Below are 15,609 nucleotides of genomic sequence, written 5' to 3' on the forward strand. Positions count from 1 at the left end.
GGCACTGTGGGGCGCAAGGTCTGGGCGCCTCTTGTGACCTGGCTTCTCCGAGTCGCATCCCTCGCATTGAGGAGCGCGAAAGGCATTATTTGAGGCGCGCATCATATAGAGGGTGGAAAACCTGGTTTCTTGCCTCCCCAGCAGAGAGATTAAGGCTTCAAGACCCGTGGGGAACCGGACCCTCGCGTTTCCCCTGCAGGGAAGGGAAGGAGAACGCGTCGCTCCAGACTTTGATGCTCCGGCTGCACCTCTGTCATTGTGCAAGCGCGAGTCTGAGCACCTCCCAGCGGGGTTGACTTGATCATAGAGTCGGGAATGGGCCCCGAGGAACATTAGTCCTAGAGCCCATAAGCTTCCTTCACACCACTTGCCCAGGGGCTTTGTTAGACCTTGGTCTCCCAAGGCGGAAAGCCCGGCTGACGATTGCATCTCCAGCCCGCGGACCCCGCTCTGCGCTGGCCGCAGGCCCGACCTCCTCGGTTCCAAGCCTCTGGCCGTTTCCCTGGCCTCGGAGACCCGCCTCCGCTCCCAACCCCCGCTCCCATCCCTGTTCGATCTGCGCCTGCAGGCCCCTCCAGCCCCTCCTCCCGCTAACGTGGCTCTGGGACCCGGTCCCGGCCCAGACTCTGCTACCCGCCCCTCTCCGAGCCCCAGATCCAGTGAGGGGGAGACACGTCGAGGCCCTGGCCTCAGGCCCACCTCAGGCGAGGCTCTAGACACCTGGATTATCCTCGTTCGGGGCTGGGTGGGAGAGAGGGTAGGTAGCAAACCTGGGGCTGATAGCTAGGTGAGGGGAACTGTGTTGGAGAAGCAAAGGCGCCTGTTCCCTGAGGCTCCTTGGTGCGCCCCCCACCCCCACCCCATCCTTAGAGGAACGTGGACTGGGGCAGGCGACCAGCCCAAAGGCTTCCTGCTATTGTCCCCAGCCGGGTCTCCCCTTCTCCCTCCCTTCCCCAGCCCCCTGCTAGAATCTGGCTATGACCCTGGCCACTCCCCAGAGGTGGCTGCAGGGCCAGGAGGAGAGAGAAGGGCTGTTTCCTCTTCCCAGCAAGGGGAGAACCTAGGAGGGGGAGAAAGAGCTGGCCAGGCCTCCCCCATTCGCTCCAAATGGGGGGGTGTGAAGCAGCTGGGACTGGTCCTGGCAGGGTAAGCCTTTCCCCAAGCCAGGGGTTGCATGGGGGCAACTCAGATGCTGCTCACTAAAATCATCTATGGGAAGCCCTCTTACAGACAGCATAGTTAAGTCTGGGGGGCCAATGCAATGGCCAACCAAGTGTTTTCAGAGGCTGGACTAATTCAGTCTAAAGTGGGGGGTAGGGTGGAGAGAGATTGGGTGAGAGGGAGGCAGGGCCTGCTCTGAGGGAAGGAAGGGGCTTGGTTTTAGAGCATTTTGCTTAGGGATGAAGAACATGCAAATGATATGCAAATTAGCCTCCATTGTCCCTAGCTAGGGTGCTTTTGCTAAGACGGCTGCTGGGTTCCGAAGGTTTTCCTATGGGAGTGGTCGGCATGCCCTCCAAACTCTCCCAATTACCCCTTTTCCCAACACTGGTCCTGAAGTTCCAGGATTTTCTGGGTAGGGTCTAGCCCCAGCACCTGCCCTTGCCCTCAAAGCTCTAGGCCTGAATGGCCAGCACCTTTGTAATCAAGCTCAATGTCAATGTGTCCCCCAGTTCCAGGGCAGCATCTCCCCTACCCTAGCCTCATTAGACTTCTCCTGATGTTCACATTTACTTTTAAGGGATGCGGTAAGGAGGTATAACTCCATCTCTTCCCTCCTTCTGTCCCTTCTTCTATCAGGTCAGAGGTCTCCTATCCCCCTCAAACCCCCACAGGAGTCACCACCCCAGGTAAGGAAAGGGCAATAGCCCCTGAGGGCAGGGGATGGAAGTAGGCATGGCCTGGGAACAGAAGAGGGTCAGATCATTCTCCCCACTTGCCTGAGACTGAAGTTGTTTCCTGGGTGAAGATACCAGTTGCCCAGGGCAACTTGTGGGGGTGGGGCAGGAGGGGGAGGATAGGAGACAAGCTGTGTCCCTTTCTCTTCTCCTGGGAGCAGCATGATCCGGAACCATTGTCGGGGTGGGGGGTGGCAGAGGGAGGCTTGGCCTGACTGCTCTGCCCCTGGGGAGGGGGCCATCATTAGGTGCTCCTACCCTTTCCCCTCCTCCAGCTCTCTTGGGATCCCATCTGACGTCAGCCTCCCCATCAGTGACGCTGGATTGGGGGTGGGGTACACTTGGGTCCTGGCTCCAACAGTGGAGTTGTGGGGGAGATGGAATGGGGGAGGCCTGGAAGCCCAGGGTCTCTTCTTCGGGGGACATAGCGGGACAGGCAACTGAGGATTAGTGAAGGATAACTGTCTGTTCATGGAAAGGAGGGAGTCTCACCCTTGCTGACCTGATTTCCTGGGCTTACTCAGCCCCTCACTTCAATATCAAGGGAAGGCAGGAAGCTGGTGTCCATCTCCCACTGTGGGTTCCAGCCAGGGTCAGCTTGGCTGGGGAAGGCCGATGGAGGCTGATGGGTGGGAAGGAGGGCTGTCTTACAGTCCCTTCCACCATATCTATCTTTTCCTGGACTCTGGGCTACAATCGCCTGCCTGTCATTGAATTATTTACATTTTCATTCCAAGGCAGCCCAGAGGGAAGGAAGGGAGAGAGGGACATATTCAGTCATATCTCCTCACCAGTATAGCCCCTTCTATGACTGGCTCCTCACAGAGAGTGGGTCCACTCTTCTCCAGATTGAGCACATGCAAGGTTTCTTAGGAGTCGGGGAGGGAACAGGGGGCTAGGGAGGCTGGGAGGGGGCACAGTGGTCGGGCAGACAGCTGTAGCCAGAGCTAAATTTAGCCTCTGATCTGGCTTTGATGCAGATTCATTTTTGGCTAAGACTGCCCCCCCTTCTGCACTCCCCTCCCTACCCAGCTTCTTCCTAGCAATGGAAAGGGCCCTAGAAGCAGGAGCTTAGACCAGGGCAAAGACCCCTGGGCTGCCTCCCCAACTCTGTTCTTCCTCAGCCCTAAATGGCATGATGGCTGCCTCACAGCTGCCTCTACCGAGGCACGGTGCCTAAGTTGCTCCCAGGGTGCCATGGGGGTCTGTGAGGGAGGGGAGGCAGACATGATATCCTCTTCCTCCCCCCGGTGCCAAGGAATCACTATTTATAAGTTTAAGGCTTCAGTGTCTAATTATAGCTGAGACGAGGTTAGCAAGAGGGGGCCAGGAGGTGTCACCTACCGAATGTCCCAGGCCCAGTCAGGAGAGAGGAGGAAAGGCTGAGTGAGAAGGCTGGGGGGAGGGAGCAGGCCTGTCCTTACCTGGGGTCACACTGGTAGGCTTCACACCAGCCAGTTGGGGCCAGTTGGAGAGGGAAGGGACTTGAGTGACAGTGACAGCCGGCTGGCACTGAGGCAGTGCCAGAGAAAGGATTCTTTACCCTTCTCCGCAGGGTCTTCTGGGGATAGACCTGGGAAGGAGCCCTCCTGCTTCAAAGGTGGAGAATGTTTGGCCCCTTCCCCCACTTCTGTCTTCTCTTTCAGGGCCAGCATATGGGTGAGGGGACAGCCCCTGGGGCCTGAGCTGCCCCACACAGAATGCCCCGTGCCCCCCACTTCATGCCCTTGCTGCTGCTACTCTTGCTGCTCTCAATTCCCCACACCCAGGCTGCATTTCCCCAGGACCCTCTCCCTCTGCTGACCTCTGACCTGCACGGTGAGTGCTTGGCACCCTGACCCTCTATGTGAGCTCAGCACTCAGTCTTGGCAATTAGACACTGAGACCTTTTGTGTGGGTGGCAAGCTGCAGGAGGGCTGTCAGTCTCAAGGAAGCTAAGAGTTGACAGGAAAGGGGAGCAGACAGGTGGAGTGGCACGGAGACCAGTCACTTCTCATCTGCGGGCCACCTTTCTTCACTTCCAGGCGGCATTGTTCAGTGATAAAAAACACGGATTCTTGGTCAGACCACACCTTGGCAGGTTCAAATTGCTGTTAAAGCTGCTCACTTTATAAGCAGTTATTTAACCTTCTTTGCCTCAGTCTCCTCATTGGGAAAATGAAGATAATGATTGTATTCTACCAGGAATTCCCTGGTGATCTGGTGCTTTCACCACAGTGACCACAGGTTCAGTTCCTGGTTTGGGAACCAAGATCCCACGGGCCATGAGGCATGGCCAAAAAATAGTATTTTACCTCATAGAGTTATTTAGGGATTAAGTGAGGTAATACAGGTAAAGTGCTAAGAACACTGTCTGGCACCAGGTAAATGACGTAGATGTGTTTGCTGTTATTATTAGCTACAAAATGAAGGCTTAGGACTAATTCAGAGGTTCCCAACACCTCTTACCTCCCTCTCCACCACTTTATCACCACCACATCTAGGTCCGTCACCGTGGGACCTACTGAATGTCCCAGGCCCAGTCAGGAAAGAGGAGGAAATGCTGAGTGAGAAGGCTGTGGGGAGGGAGCGGGCATGTCCAGTCCTTACCTGGGGTCACACTGGCAGGCTTCACACCAGCCAGTTTGGGCCAGTTGGAGAGGGAAAGGCCACCATCCCACCGTGACAGACCTTGCAGATAGATCTATTTGCAGCTTCCTGTTATATATGTAGAATTTAGAGTAATTTTAAGGTTGAAGGAATGGCAGTTAGGTTATTGAGAGTAACTGTTGGGGGATAGATAAGAGTAGCAAACACTTCCATGTGCCAGACACAGTTCTAATCACGGTACAAATGTTAAATCATCTCTGTCTGAACTCTGGGCTCCCTCTGAACACTGATGACTGTGGTTTCCATGATCAGGCCAGGTGGATGCTGGAGTTGGTCAGAGGAGGCAGAAAGCTTGGAGGACTGAAGTGGTCTGTGAAGAGCCTTGAGGGGAGGGTGCAAAAAGAGGGCTAGGAGAGATGGGGTGAGGAAATGGTCTACATGGGACAGCGTAAAATGTGGAATGAAAGGGAATCGCTAGCCCTAAGGCAGATCTAAGAACTGGGTTGGGCTCAGTTCTGAACTCAGGCCTGGATCTGAACTGGAGTGCCTGCCACTCCCAAGCTAAATGAGCCCTGCAAATTTTTTCTTGGCTTTAAGCCTCAGGTTCCTCATCTGTAGATGGCACCAACCTACTTCATAGGGTTGCTGTCTGAAATGAGAATGCTGCTCAAGTGCTAACACAGTGCTTGGCAGAGGTGAAGTGCTGAGAGTTAGCTGATATTGTATTTATTAGTAGCCTTCTTAATACCTTTATTAACATGCCCAGGGCTGGGTCTCCTCTGGTTGGGGAGGATGCTGAGGGAGTGTTGTGTCCTGAGGGAGTCAGCGCCCGCCTCTCTGTTCCTTCTAGGTATTTCTCCATTATCCTGGTTCCGGGGCCTGGAGGATGATGCTGTGGTTGCAGAACTTGGGCTGGACTTTCAGAGATTCCTGACCCTGAACCGGACCTTGCTAGTGGCTGCCAGGTAAACTGGCTGTGGCACCACTGTGGGGCTGCCAGGCCTGTTCCCAGGCAGGCATGGGACCTGCATGGCCACTGCCCCATCTTGCAGAGGGCACGTGCAGGTGTACAAGCCCTGGGGTTTGGACATGCTAGGACCCAGAACACAGCGGCCGAGGTGTGGAGTCAAGGGGAGAAGACAGGGCAAGAGGTCTACACTGTTTGTCCCCGAGCAGCCAAACCCGGACTGGGTGGGGACACAGGAGTTCAAGTGGGGAGCCATGGCTTGGCTCTGATCCTTCCTTGCTTATCCCTTCAGGGATCACGTTTTCTCCTTTGATCTTCAAGCCCAAGAAGAAGGGGAGGGGCTCGTGCCCAACAAGGTGAGGGGCTGTGTGGGAGGAGGTTGAGGCATGGAGATGAGGCTGGAAAGGTCTAACGGGGACCCAGGGGGGTGGGAAGAAGACTCCAGAAGGGAACCGTAATGTGCGTAGGTTGTGCCATGATTTTCCCTCTTCTACTTTTCCCTCCAGTATCTAACATGGAGGAGCCAAGACATGGAGAACTGTGCCGTGCGGGGCAAGCTGACGGTGAGGAGTGGGATGAAAATCATGAGGATAGGAGATGACCCAGCCTGCAGGCTCTGTCCAACTGACCCTCCACCTACCCAAACCTCTGCTACTTCTCTTATCTCAAGTCGCAGAGGAAAATATACAGGAAAGGAAACTGATGATTTTTAGCTTCCTTTACGCATCTCACACAAAAGAAGAGCAAGGCTCTGAGAGGCCAAAGAACTTGCCCAAGACCCCAGGACTAGTAGTAAATAGCTTCTTTTTGAAACTTTACCCCCAATTGCTCTAACTGGCTCAAGGAGGATAACCCTACTTCCACGACCCCCACAGTCCCAGGGAGCCCTGTGGCTGACATGGAATTCTGGATTCTCTAGGACGAGTGCTACAACTACATTCGCGTTCTCGTGCCCTGGGACTCCCAGACGCTCCTTGCCTGTGGAACAAACTCATTCAGCCCCGTGTGCCGCAGCTATGGGGTACAAAGGCGTGGGGTACAGAGGGTGGGGCATCAGGATGGGAGTAGGAGGAGAATTCAAGCTGGGCAATCAGTTTGGTGGGGATGGACAAGCAGGGGGTGGGGGATGGGAGTGCCCTGGGTGGAGGGTCCAGAAGAGGTGGGGCAAGGAGGCAAGGGGACGTGAGGAAGTGGGCTGTGGAGCCAGACTTGCAACACCCCAAGGGTTCCAAGGACCTGTTCCTTCTGCTTCCAGGTAACTTCGCTGCAGCAGGAGGGTGAGGAGCTGAGTGGGCAGGCTCGATGCCCCTTTGATGCCACCCAGTCCAACGTGGCCGTGTTTGCAGGTGTGCACCTGGGCATGTGAGAAGCAGGCATGTGGCTGCCATGTTAGCCCCTTTCCCAGTTTGGTCTTTCCTGCATGTTCCTGAATCAGGGGTGAGGTAGGGGCCAGGGTCAGCCCAAGGTAGGGGTGTGGGAGGCCCAAGAAGAGCCAAAGATACAGATCCCTGAGCCCCCCTGATGCCACCCTACCCACCCCTCCAGAGGGCAGCCTGTATTCAGCCACAGCTGCAGACTTCCAGGCCAGTGACGCTGTGGTTTACCGAAGCCTTGGGCCTCAGCCCCCACTCCGCTCCGCCAAGTACGACTCCAAGTGGCTCCGAGGTCAGGGTGGGCCTGGGGGAGGGAGGCTGCTCTTGGGGAGGGGGGCAGGGGGAGGGCTGCGGCAGGCAGGTGGTGGCAATTGTGTGCAGGTGTGCTAAGGGGAAAGGCAGCATGGGGTCAGGAGGTTCTGGGCAGGTGCAGGTACTCTTCCATACCGTTCCTGTCATTCCCCACTCAGAGCCACACTTTGTCCACGCTTTGGAGCACGGAGAGCATGTCTACTTCTTCTTCCGAGAAGTCTCTGTGGAGGATGCCCGGCTAGGGAGGGTAAGGAGGTGGGCAGCGGGGGTGGTAGCTAGAGGCTTCTGCTGGATCCTAGGAGCCAGACATTCGGGGAAGAGCTCCTGGCTGGGCTCTGAGCCCCACGCAGAGCTGCCCTCCTCTGTCCCCTCATCCTGCTGTCCTTTGCCTTGACCCGGACTGACCAACCACACCACATCCTTCCTTAGCTGTGCCCCTGACACTGGTCTCTTGGTACTCTAACCCCACCAAACCGCTCTCAGCCTGCTGGCGCGGGGGCTCGCTCACTGAGCTTCCTCCCCGGCTCTCCCCCGGCAGGTGCAGTTCTCCCGTGTGGCCCGTGTGTGTAAGCGCGACATGGGTGGCTCACCTAGGGCCTTGGACCGCCACTGGACATCCTTCCTGAAGCTGCGGCTCAACTGCTCTGTCCCTGGAGACTCGACCTTCTATTTTGATGTCTTACAGGCCTTGACAGGGCCTGTGAACTTGTATGGTCGCTCTGCTCTCTTTGGAGTCTTCACCACCCAGACCAATAGGTTGGTACTAGACTAGTCAATGTAGCCCAGTCTGTCCCCTTCCCTCCATGCCCGCCAGCAACAAAGATCGTCCCGCAGAGCCTACTGATGAGGGCGGTGAGGGGAAGCTCCATTTCCCTTGTACTTTCCTTGCATGGCCCCCAGGGGCTGCCCCGCTCTCTCAGGCTCTTCCCTAAGACGGTGCATGAAGGAGGGCGGCCAAGTCTTGCCTGGGAGGTGCTCTGCTGTCCCTTCTAACACCTAGCCCACATCATTCTCTGGCTCCCTCAGCATTCCTGGCTCTGCGGTCTGCGCCTTCTACCTGGATGATATCGAGCGTGGGTTTGAGGGCAAGTTCAAGGAGCAGAGGAGTCTGGATGGGGCCTGGACCCCTGTGTCTGAGGACAGGGTCCCCTCCCCCAGGTACCCAGGATGGGGGGCTTTGGTGGAGGCAGAAGCAAGCAGTGTCTGCTCCCCAAATAGGTTATGAGGAGAGGGCAAGGTGTCCAAGGCCTGGGGAGGAGGCTGTCATGGGTTGGCAGCAAGGAAGGGAAGCAGTAGTGTGAATGTCTGTGCGCAGACGGAACAAGGGGCCTCCCAGCCCTAGGGCAGGCTGCTGGGGCTTAGTTAGGCTCTGTGACCACCAGCTCCCTGTCCTAAGGCCGCCTCTTCCTATGTGTCCTCCAGGCCCGGATCCTGTGCAGGAGTAGGTGTAGCTGCACTGTTCCCCTCTTCTCGAGACCTCCCTGATGATGTCCTGACCTTCATCAAGGCTCACCCACTCCTGGACCCTGCTGTGCCACCCGCCACCCATCAGCCTCTGCTCACCCTCACCAGCAGGTATAGGGCTAAAAAATCCTGACCACTGCCATCTGCCCCTCACCCACTCTCTTTTTCTGACCCCACAAGGTAAATCATATTAGTAGGAGGAAGAACCTATGAAAGTGGGAGGGACAGAACTAAGAAGGAAACCCTGGGCTGGAGGAAGGGCAGAGAAGGGGTATCCAGGTCCTTGAAACATTCAAGCTTCCACTGGTCAGGCTGTCCTGACCTGAGGCCTATTCCTCCAGGGCCCTACTGACCCAGGTGGCTGTGGATGGCATGGCTGGTCCCTACAGTAACACCACAGTCCTGTTCCTTGGCTCCAATGATGGGACAGTGCTGAAGGTGCTACCCCCAGGGGGGCAATCTGGGGGCTCTGAGCCCATTCTGTTGGAAGAGATCAATGCCTACAGCCCCTCCCGGTGAGCCCTTTGTCCAGCAGGCCCCCTGCAGAGCAGGGATGGAATATGAGGTGGGAGATGGGGATATGGGGATGGGGTGGGGACTCCGATATTGGAAGTTGTGGGGAAGAGAGAGGGACTTGGAGAGAAGACGACATTGTGTGGCACTGCAGGGTAGCCCCATGAGTCGTATTCAGTTGCTTGTATGCCTCTCCACCTTCTTTTCTTTACCTCACCCAGGGAAAAAGGAGCCTCATCTGCTCCACCTCTGACTCCCTCTGGCCTCACCTTAGGTGCAGTGGGAAGCGGGCAGCTCAAACAGCACGGCGGGTCATAGGGCTGGAGCTGGACACTGAAGGTCACAGGCTCTTTGTGGCTTTTTCTGGCTGCATCATCTACCTCCCTCTTAGTCGGTGTGCCCGGCATGGGGCCTGTCGGAGGTGAGAGGGATTTGAGGCCAGGCTCCCTGGGCCTGCAGGCACAAAGGCATTGGGGGTGGCCGGGAAATGCAGGGGATGCTTGTGTGTGGTGGGATGTCCACAAGCATCCTGCAAGTGGGCAGTCACCAGGGACGGGGCTAAGGGTTGGTGTGGATAGGATGGGAATATTAGGCTAGGAGCCTCCTGCAGGCCAGGGTGAGAGTGAAAGAGGCAGGGGAATGGCCTGGGATTAGAGTGGAGGGTCCCAGCCTCATATGATTCAGTTTTCCCTAGGAGCTGTCTGGCTTCTCAGGACCCATACTGTGGATGGGACAGCTCCAGAGGCTGCGTGGATATCAGGGCACCTGGTGGGTAAGTGAGGGGCTCCTGGATCTCCTGAGGAGAAAGCTCCCCATTGCTGAGAGAGGAGGCTGAGGGCTAGGGTGGGGGAGGGGACGATAGTTGTACCTGCGCTGAGCCACCTCCATTTCCTCCTAGGACTGATGTGGATCCAACTGGTAACCAGGAATCCATGGAGCATGATGACTGCCAAGGTAAAAAGGGCAAAGACAGCTGTATCCATATTGAGCATGGCTCTGACAGCCATAGACACCCTCCCAGGTGTGGGCTTTTGTCCTTCTCTCCTTCTGCGGCACGGTCATGCCCACCAGTTCCTCATGAAGCCTACCCCCATCTTCACCCTTTCCCTCCCTGTTTCGTAGATGGAGCTACTGGGAGTCAGTCTGGTACAGGGGATTCCACTTATGGTGAGTTCTGTTGTCCCAACTTCACCATGGTCAGCCCATACTCACCCAAGTCCATGCCCCAGGCAGCAGCAGACCAGCACCCTGGACACTCTGAGAGAATCTCAGAAAGGGTTAATATTCTAAGTATCTAGCATATAGCTCAGTGCTTGGCACATAACCGGATGCCTAATAGATAGTTTCTGAACAAAGAAATGAAAGAATGCCTTGCATGGTAAGCCCTTCCCCATTCCCAGAGGAAAATGAAGGCTGCAGTTCTGGACTTCTGGGTTCCAAAGTGGGTGGCGGACCCGCTGTGGGTATCAGAGGTGGAGAACAGGAGTCTCACTGGCTCTGACCTGGTCTCTGTCATCAGTGCTTCTGAGCCCTGGCCCTTCCCCTGAGACCCCCAGCCCCCCCAGTGATGCCCACCCCCGGCCCCAGTCTTCCACTCTTGGAGCTCACACTCAGGGTAAGGGGGCTGGTTGGGAGGGACAGGAGTGAAGTGTGGAGCTGCCGATTCTTGAAGAATTCTAAGCCCCTCACTGATCATTGTTTGGTGTTCACTAATAATAATGCCTGTTTGGAGCCTCCCCACCCTTCCCCTCCCCAGAGCTGGCCCTCCCAGCCCCGCCTCCTTCAGCACGGGCAGAGTTTGGCAGTTGCTCTTGGCATGGCTACAGGGGCCGGAGCTGGGATGGGACTCCCCAGGCCCAGGCTCTAGCTTGTGTGTGAGCGGTGGTTGGGTGGGCTGTGTGTGTTGAGGGGTCAGGGGAGGAGACTCCTATAGAGGGTCAAGGCTGTGTTGGAGTGAAAGCAGAGCAGCAGTCGGAGAGAGGGACACTTTGGAACTTGTCTTCCCGCTGGCTACCTTCGCTGAGCCTCCATCTCTCCTCTCTCTGTTGGCAGGCGTGCGCCGGGACCTCCCACCAGCCTCAGCCTCCCGCTCAGTCCCCATCCCACTCCTCCTGGCCTGTGTGGCCGCGGCCTTCGCTCTGGGCGCCTCTGTCTCTGGCCTCCTGGTCTCCTGCGCCTGTCGCCGAGCGCACCGACGGCGGAGCAAGGATATCGAGGCTGCAGGGATCCCACGTCCTCTCTCCCTCCGCAGCTTGGCCCGGCTGCATGGGGCGGGCCCAGAGCCGCCGCCGCCATCCAAGGATGGAGAGGGGCCCCAGACGCCGCAGCTCTACACCACCTTCCTGCCTCCTCCCGAGGGCGTACCCCCGCCAGAGCTGGCCTGCCTGCCCACCCCGGAGTCCACGCCAGAGCTGCCGGTCAAGCACCTCCGCCACGCCGGGGGTCCCTGGGAGTGGAACCAGAACGGGAACAACGCCAAGGAGGGCCGGAGCCGCGCCCGAGGCGGGAACGCGGCGGGGGGCCCCGCGCCGCGCGTGCTGGTGAAGCCGCCGCCGCCTGGCTGTCCCGGGCAGGCCGTGGAAGTCACCACCCTGGAGGAACTACTGCGCTACCTGCACGGCCCGCAGGCGCCCAGGAAGGAGGCCGAGCCCCCGGCCGCCGCCCCTTTCACCTCGCGGCCGCTGCCGCCCGAGCCCGCCCCCGCCCTCTTTGCCGGCCCCAGCCTGCTGCCCCGGGACTGTGCCCCGCCTCGGAGGCTGGACGTGCCCCCGGAGGGCAAGTGCCCGGCCCCCGCCGGCCGGCCTGCGCTCTCCGCCCCAGCTCCCCGGCTCGGCGTGGGTGGCAGCCGGAAGTTGCCCTTCTCCTCGCACCGTGCACCCCCTGCGCTGCTCACCCGAGTCCCCTCGGGAGGCCCATCCAGGTACTCGGGGGGTGCCGGGAGGCACCTCCTGTACCTGGGTCGGCCTGAGGGGCACCGGGGCCGCGCCCTGAAGAGGGTGGACGTCGAGAAGCCCCAGGGGCCCCTGAAGCCTCCCTTCGTCGGGCCCTCCTCGCAGGCGGCCGTCCCCAACGGCAGCCATTTTAACTTTTGAAGGGAGTTGCTCCAAGGCCTCAAGTGGGACCCTCGAGGCCCATGCCCTCAGAGGCCGTGAGCGTGGACGCGTCTCCAAGGACAGATGACCTCCCTCCCTGTTTCACACCTCCAGCCTTCCCGGACTCTGAGAGTCTCCCGGGGTCCCTGCCCGCCTCGGGTTTATTTATTGACTGCCGACTGTCTTTTCCCCCTGTCCTCGAGAGGAGTGGGAGGCGAGAAGCTCGCCCCCGCAGTGAGCCAGCTTTTCAGGGGTAACTGGCACACTCCCGCTCCCCTCCCCCTCAGCCAAGCTGCCTTAACTCGCCCCTCCGGGCCTCCACAGACTGGGCCCCGGGCGGGCCGCACGGCGGACGGCCGGGGCTGAGCCACTCGCGTTGTGTACAGAGTCCTCGGGCCTCCCGGGACGTGCCTCCTCCTACTATGTAGGAGCCTCTCCGCTCCCCAATACAGCTGTGTCCCCGAGCCGCTGCCTGACTTTACTCGCGGAGCGGGCGGGCGGGACGGGAACTGGTCGGCTACTCTGAGCACCTTTGCTCCAGAATTTCTGCCTTCAACTTGGCCTTGACTCTCTCCCGAGTAATTGGGATGGCTGCAGTCCCACCGGGGTTAATCAGGAAAGGTTTCCTGAAGGAGGCAAGCGAAGAAATGGTGCGTGATGAACCAGGGCCCAGGACACCCCGGGTAGAATTTAGGTGGGGTTAGGGAGGGTACTCCAAGCCCGTTTCTGGATCGAGGTAATATGCGCGTTTTCGTAGAATGCTCGACAGGGCAGGAGGAGGGTGTTTGGGGAGAAATAAAATGAAGCTGCAGTGTAAGTGATTGAAGTTTCGCATCAGGAAATCTTGTCAAAAGAGAATTTCGCTGGAAGAACGTGGGTTGCAAGAGAAGGCTACAAAAAGAAAAAAAAAAAAAAAAAAAACAGCAAAGTCCTGGAGAAGTCAGGGGTTTGCTCCAACAGTTCCCAAAGGAACAGTTACCCTTCACAAAGCCAGAGGGGCGCCGAGAAGCGTAATTTTGCACGCATGCGTAGCCTCCCCTAGCGAATGCCCCTGCAGCACTCCAACCCCGCGCGCCGAAGATCAGCTAGCGTGTGTAGTGCGGTTCCTCTGGCCGGGGCTGGCTGTAGATACCTGTCCGTTACTCCCGGGGGCCAATGAGAGGGACGAACAAGATCTGCCCCTCCCACTACCTCTAGCTAAGGGCACTTAAGGCCCTGAGCTGGCGGTGGCTGCTTTTGCGGATTTACAAGTCTGGCTTTTTACCGGCGTGTGGCTGGAGTATCCCACAGGGTTGGAGCCCTAGGCTTCCCTATCGCCGGCGCCGCCTAGAGGCCAGTCCACGCCTTGCAGCTAAGGAAATCTCGCCGGGCTCTCTCCCGGTTCTTTGCCTAAAAGGCTTGGGCAGGAATCCGCTTGGAACAGTTTGTTGAAGAACCGTGAGATGGTTTCTAGCTCCGCCCTTTACTCCTTGTTATCCTGCAGAGTCAAAGATCCACCCTTTAGCCTTAGCCTGAAAACTGGGGTTGAGAGGCTCAAGTACGATAATGTATGAGAAAACTCGAAAGGAGAAAACATTGGTATCTTGTGATGATTTGTGAAAAAGTGAAAGTGAAGTTGCTCAGTCGTCCGACTCTTTGCGATCCCATGAACTGTAAGCCTACCAGGCTCCTCCATCCATGGGATTTTCCAGGCAAGAACACTGGAGTGGATTGCCATATCCTTCTCCAGGGGATCTTCCCGCCCTAGGGATTGAACCCGGGTCTCCCGCACTGTAGACGCTTTACCGTCTGAGCCCTCCAAACTCACACTTAGGCTATTAGTCCTATCTTTGCAATCTGCTTCTACTCAGCAATCTGTTCCTCTTGGTATCCTTACAAACTTCACTTATAGATTTTTCCCCTCAAGGTTTTTAAATGCTCTCTGAATACTTCTCACACCTTGGTTAGCTAGTTCCACCAAATGGCCTCAGAATTTACCTTCTTTCTCCTTGAAGCTTGTTTACACCAGCTTCAGTTCAGTTCAGTTCAGTTCAGTCGCTCAGTCGTGTCCGACTCTTTGCGACCCCATGAATCGCAGCACGCCAGGCCTCCCTGTCCATCACTATCTCCCAGAGTTCACTCAGACTCGCCTCCATCGAGTCAGTGATGCCATCCAGCCATCTCATCCTCTGTCGTCCCCTTCTCCTCCTGCCTCCAATCCCTCCCAGCATCAAAGTCTTTTCCAATGAGTCAACTCTTCTCATGAGGTGGCCAAAGTACTGGAGTTTCAGCTTTAGCATCATTCCTTCCAAAGAAATCCCAGGGCTGATCTCCTTCAGAATGGACTGGTTGGATCTCCTTGCAGTCCAAGGGACTCTCAAGAGTCTTCTCCAACACCACAGTTCAAACGCATCAATTCTTTGGTGCTCAGCCTTCTTCACAGTCCAACTCTCACATCCATACATGACTACTGGAAAAACCATAGCCTTGACTAGACGGACCTTAGTCGCCAAAGTAATGTCTCTGCTTTTGAATATGCTATCTAGGTTGGTCATAGCTTTTCTTCCAGGAGTAAGCGTCTTTTAATTTCATAGCTGCAGTCACCATCTGCAGTGATTTTGGAGACCAAAAAAATAAAGTCTGACACTGTTTCCACTGTTTCCCCATCTATTTCCCATGAAGTGATGGGACCAGATGCCATGATCTTCGTTTTTTGAATGTTGAGCTTTAAGCCAACTTTTTCACTCTCCTCTTTCACTTTTATCAAGAGGCTATTTAGTTCCTCTTCACTTTCTGCCATAAGGGTGGGGTCATCTGCTTATCTGAGGTTATTGATATTTCTCCAGGCAATCTTGATTCCAGCTTGTGTTTCTTCCAGTCCATCATTTCTCAATAAGCAGGGTGACAATATACAGCCTTGACGTACACCAGCTTGGAGAGGTCCTTTAGATCTCTGGTTTTTGTTTTTTGGTTTTTTCCCTCACTGGATGCCTTACTTAAACCAAGATACTTTGAAATCATTGCTAGTTTCTAGATAGTAGAGGAGAGCAAGGAAGGAGTAAAGAACATTTTCAGTCACCTGACTTCATTATCCCGTTCAAACTAAGCCAGGACAAAGAAAAATTCTAAGACTGCAAACTTTTGTAGCCCTCTGAGGGCAAATTCCCACAAATTCTTCAGTTCAGCCCTGAAGGTGGTCACAAAGAAAGGGGTAAAATATCCTCAGGTTTCAATGTAGACCCCAAAGAAAAGTATAATAGAATTTTAACCTTGTGACTCTCCAGGCAGCTGCAATTTACAGGTTAAAGTCCCAGATTCAGTTTAATTGTGAAGGGTGTTCATTTATTAGTATTTCTAAAGGATGGCAACTTCTCTAGTCAAGAGTACCCAAGCTGGACTCTGAGAACTTTCTCTGGGCTTGG

At 56.3% G+C, this 15,609-nt stretch overlaps 1 protein-coding gene across 4 annotated transcripts; it reads left to right on the forward strand.

Annotated features, from left to right (window-relative positions):
* The first annotated feature begins 790 nt into the window (after positions 1-790).
* On the forward strand, positions 791-13,034 carry SEMA6C (semaphorin 6C). Of its 4 annotated transcripts, XM_040230717.1 has the most exons (20): positions 795-1,146; positions 1,801-1,850; positions 3,545-3,716; positions 5,338-5,452; positions 5,747-5,810; positions 5,961-6,017; positions 6,374-6,475; positions 6,710-6,800; positions 7,000-7,119; positions 7,298-7,386; positions 7,678-7,895; positions 8,166-8,297; positions 8,562-8,714; positions 8,945-9,118; positions 9,391-9,537; positions 9,811-9,888; positions 10,015-10,070; positions 10,239-10,283; positions 10,636-10,731; positions 11,169-13,034. In XM_040230717.1, exons 3-20 carry the CDS (start codon positions 3,599-3,601, stop codon positions 12,206-12,208), a joined length of 2,895 nt encoding a protein of 964 aa, XP_040086651.1. In that variant the 5' UTR covers positions 795-1,146; positions 1,801-1,850; positions 3,545-3,598; the 3' UTR covers positions 12,209-13,034. The 4 variants fall into 4 exon arrangements, with proteins under 4 accessions (XP_040086653.1, XP_040086652.1, XP_040086651.1 ...); XM_040230719.1 differs by lacking the exon at positions 8,945-9,118 and having other exon boundaries at positions 791-1,146; XM_040230718.1 differs by lacking the exon at positions 10,636-10,731 and having other exon boundaries at positions 794-1,146.
* The last annotated feature ends 2,575 nt before the right edge of the window (positions 13,035-15,609 follow it).

Source organism: Oryx dammah, unplaced genomic scaffold (genome assembly GCF_014754425.2).
Source record: "Oryx dammah isolate SB20612 unplaced genomic scaffold, SCBI_Odam_1.1 HiC_scaffold_28, whole genome shotgun sequence".
In the NCBI taxonomy this organism is placed as follows: domain Eukaryota; kingdom Metazoa; phylum Chordata; class Mammalia; order Artiodactyla; family Bovidae; genus Oryx; species Oryx dammah.

Bases quoted from the DNA above. Each gene is read 5' to 3' on its own strand.
- SEMA6C (XM_040230717.1), top strand. From the start codon at position 3,599: ATGCCCCGTGCCCCCCACTTCATGCCCTTGCTGCTGCTACTCTTGCTG. The intron at 9,119-9,390 runs GTGAGCCCTTTG...GCCTCACCTTAG, and splicing joins AATGCCTACAGCCCCTCCCG to GTGCAGTGGGAAGCGGGCAG. The intron at 9,889-10,014 runs GTAAGTGAGGGG...ATTTCCTCCTAG, and splicing joins GATATCAGGGCACCTGGTGG to GACTGATGTGGATCCAACTG.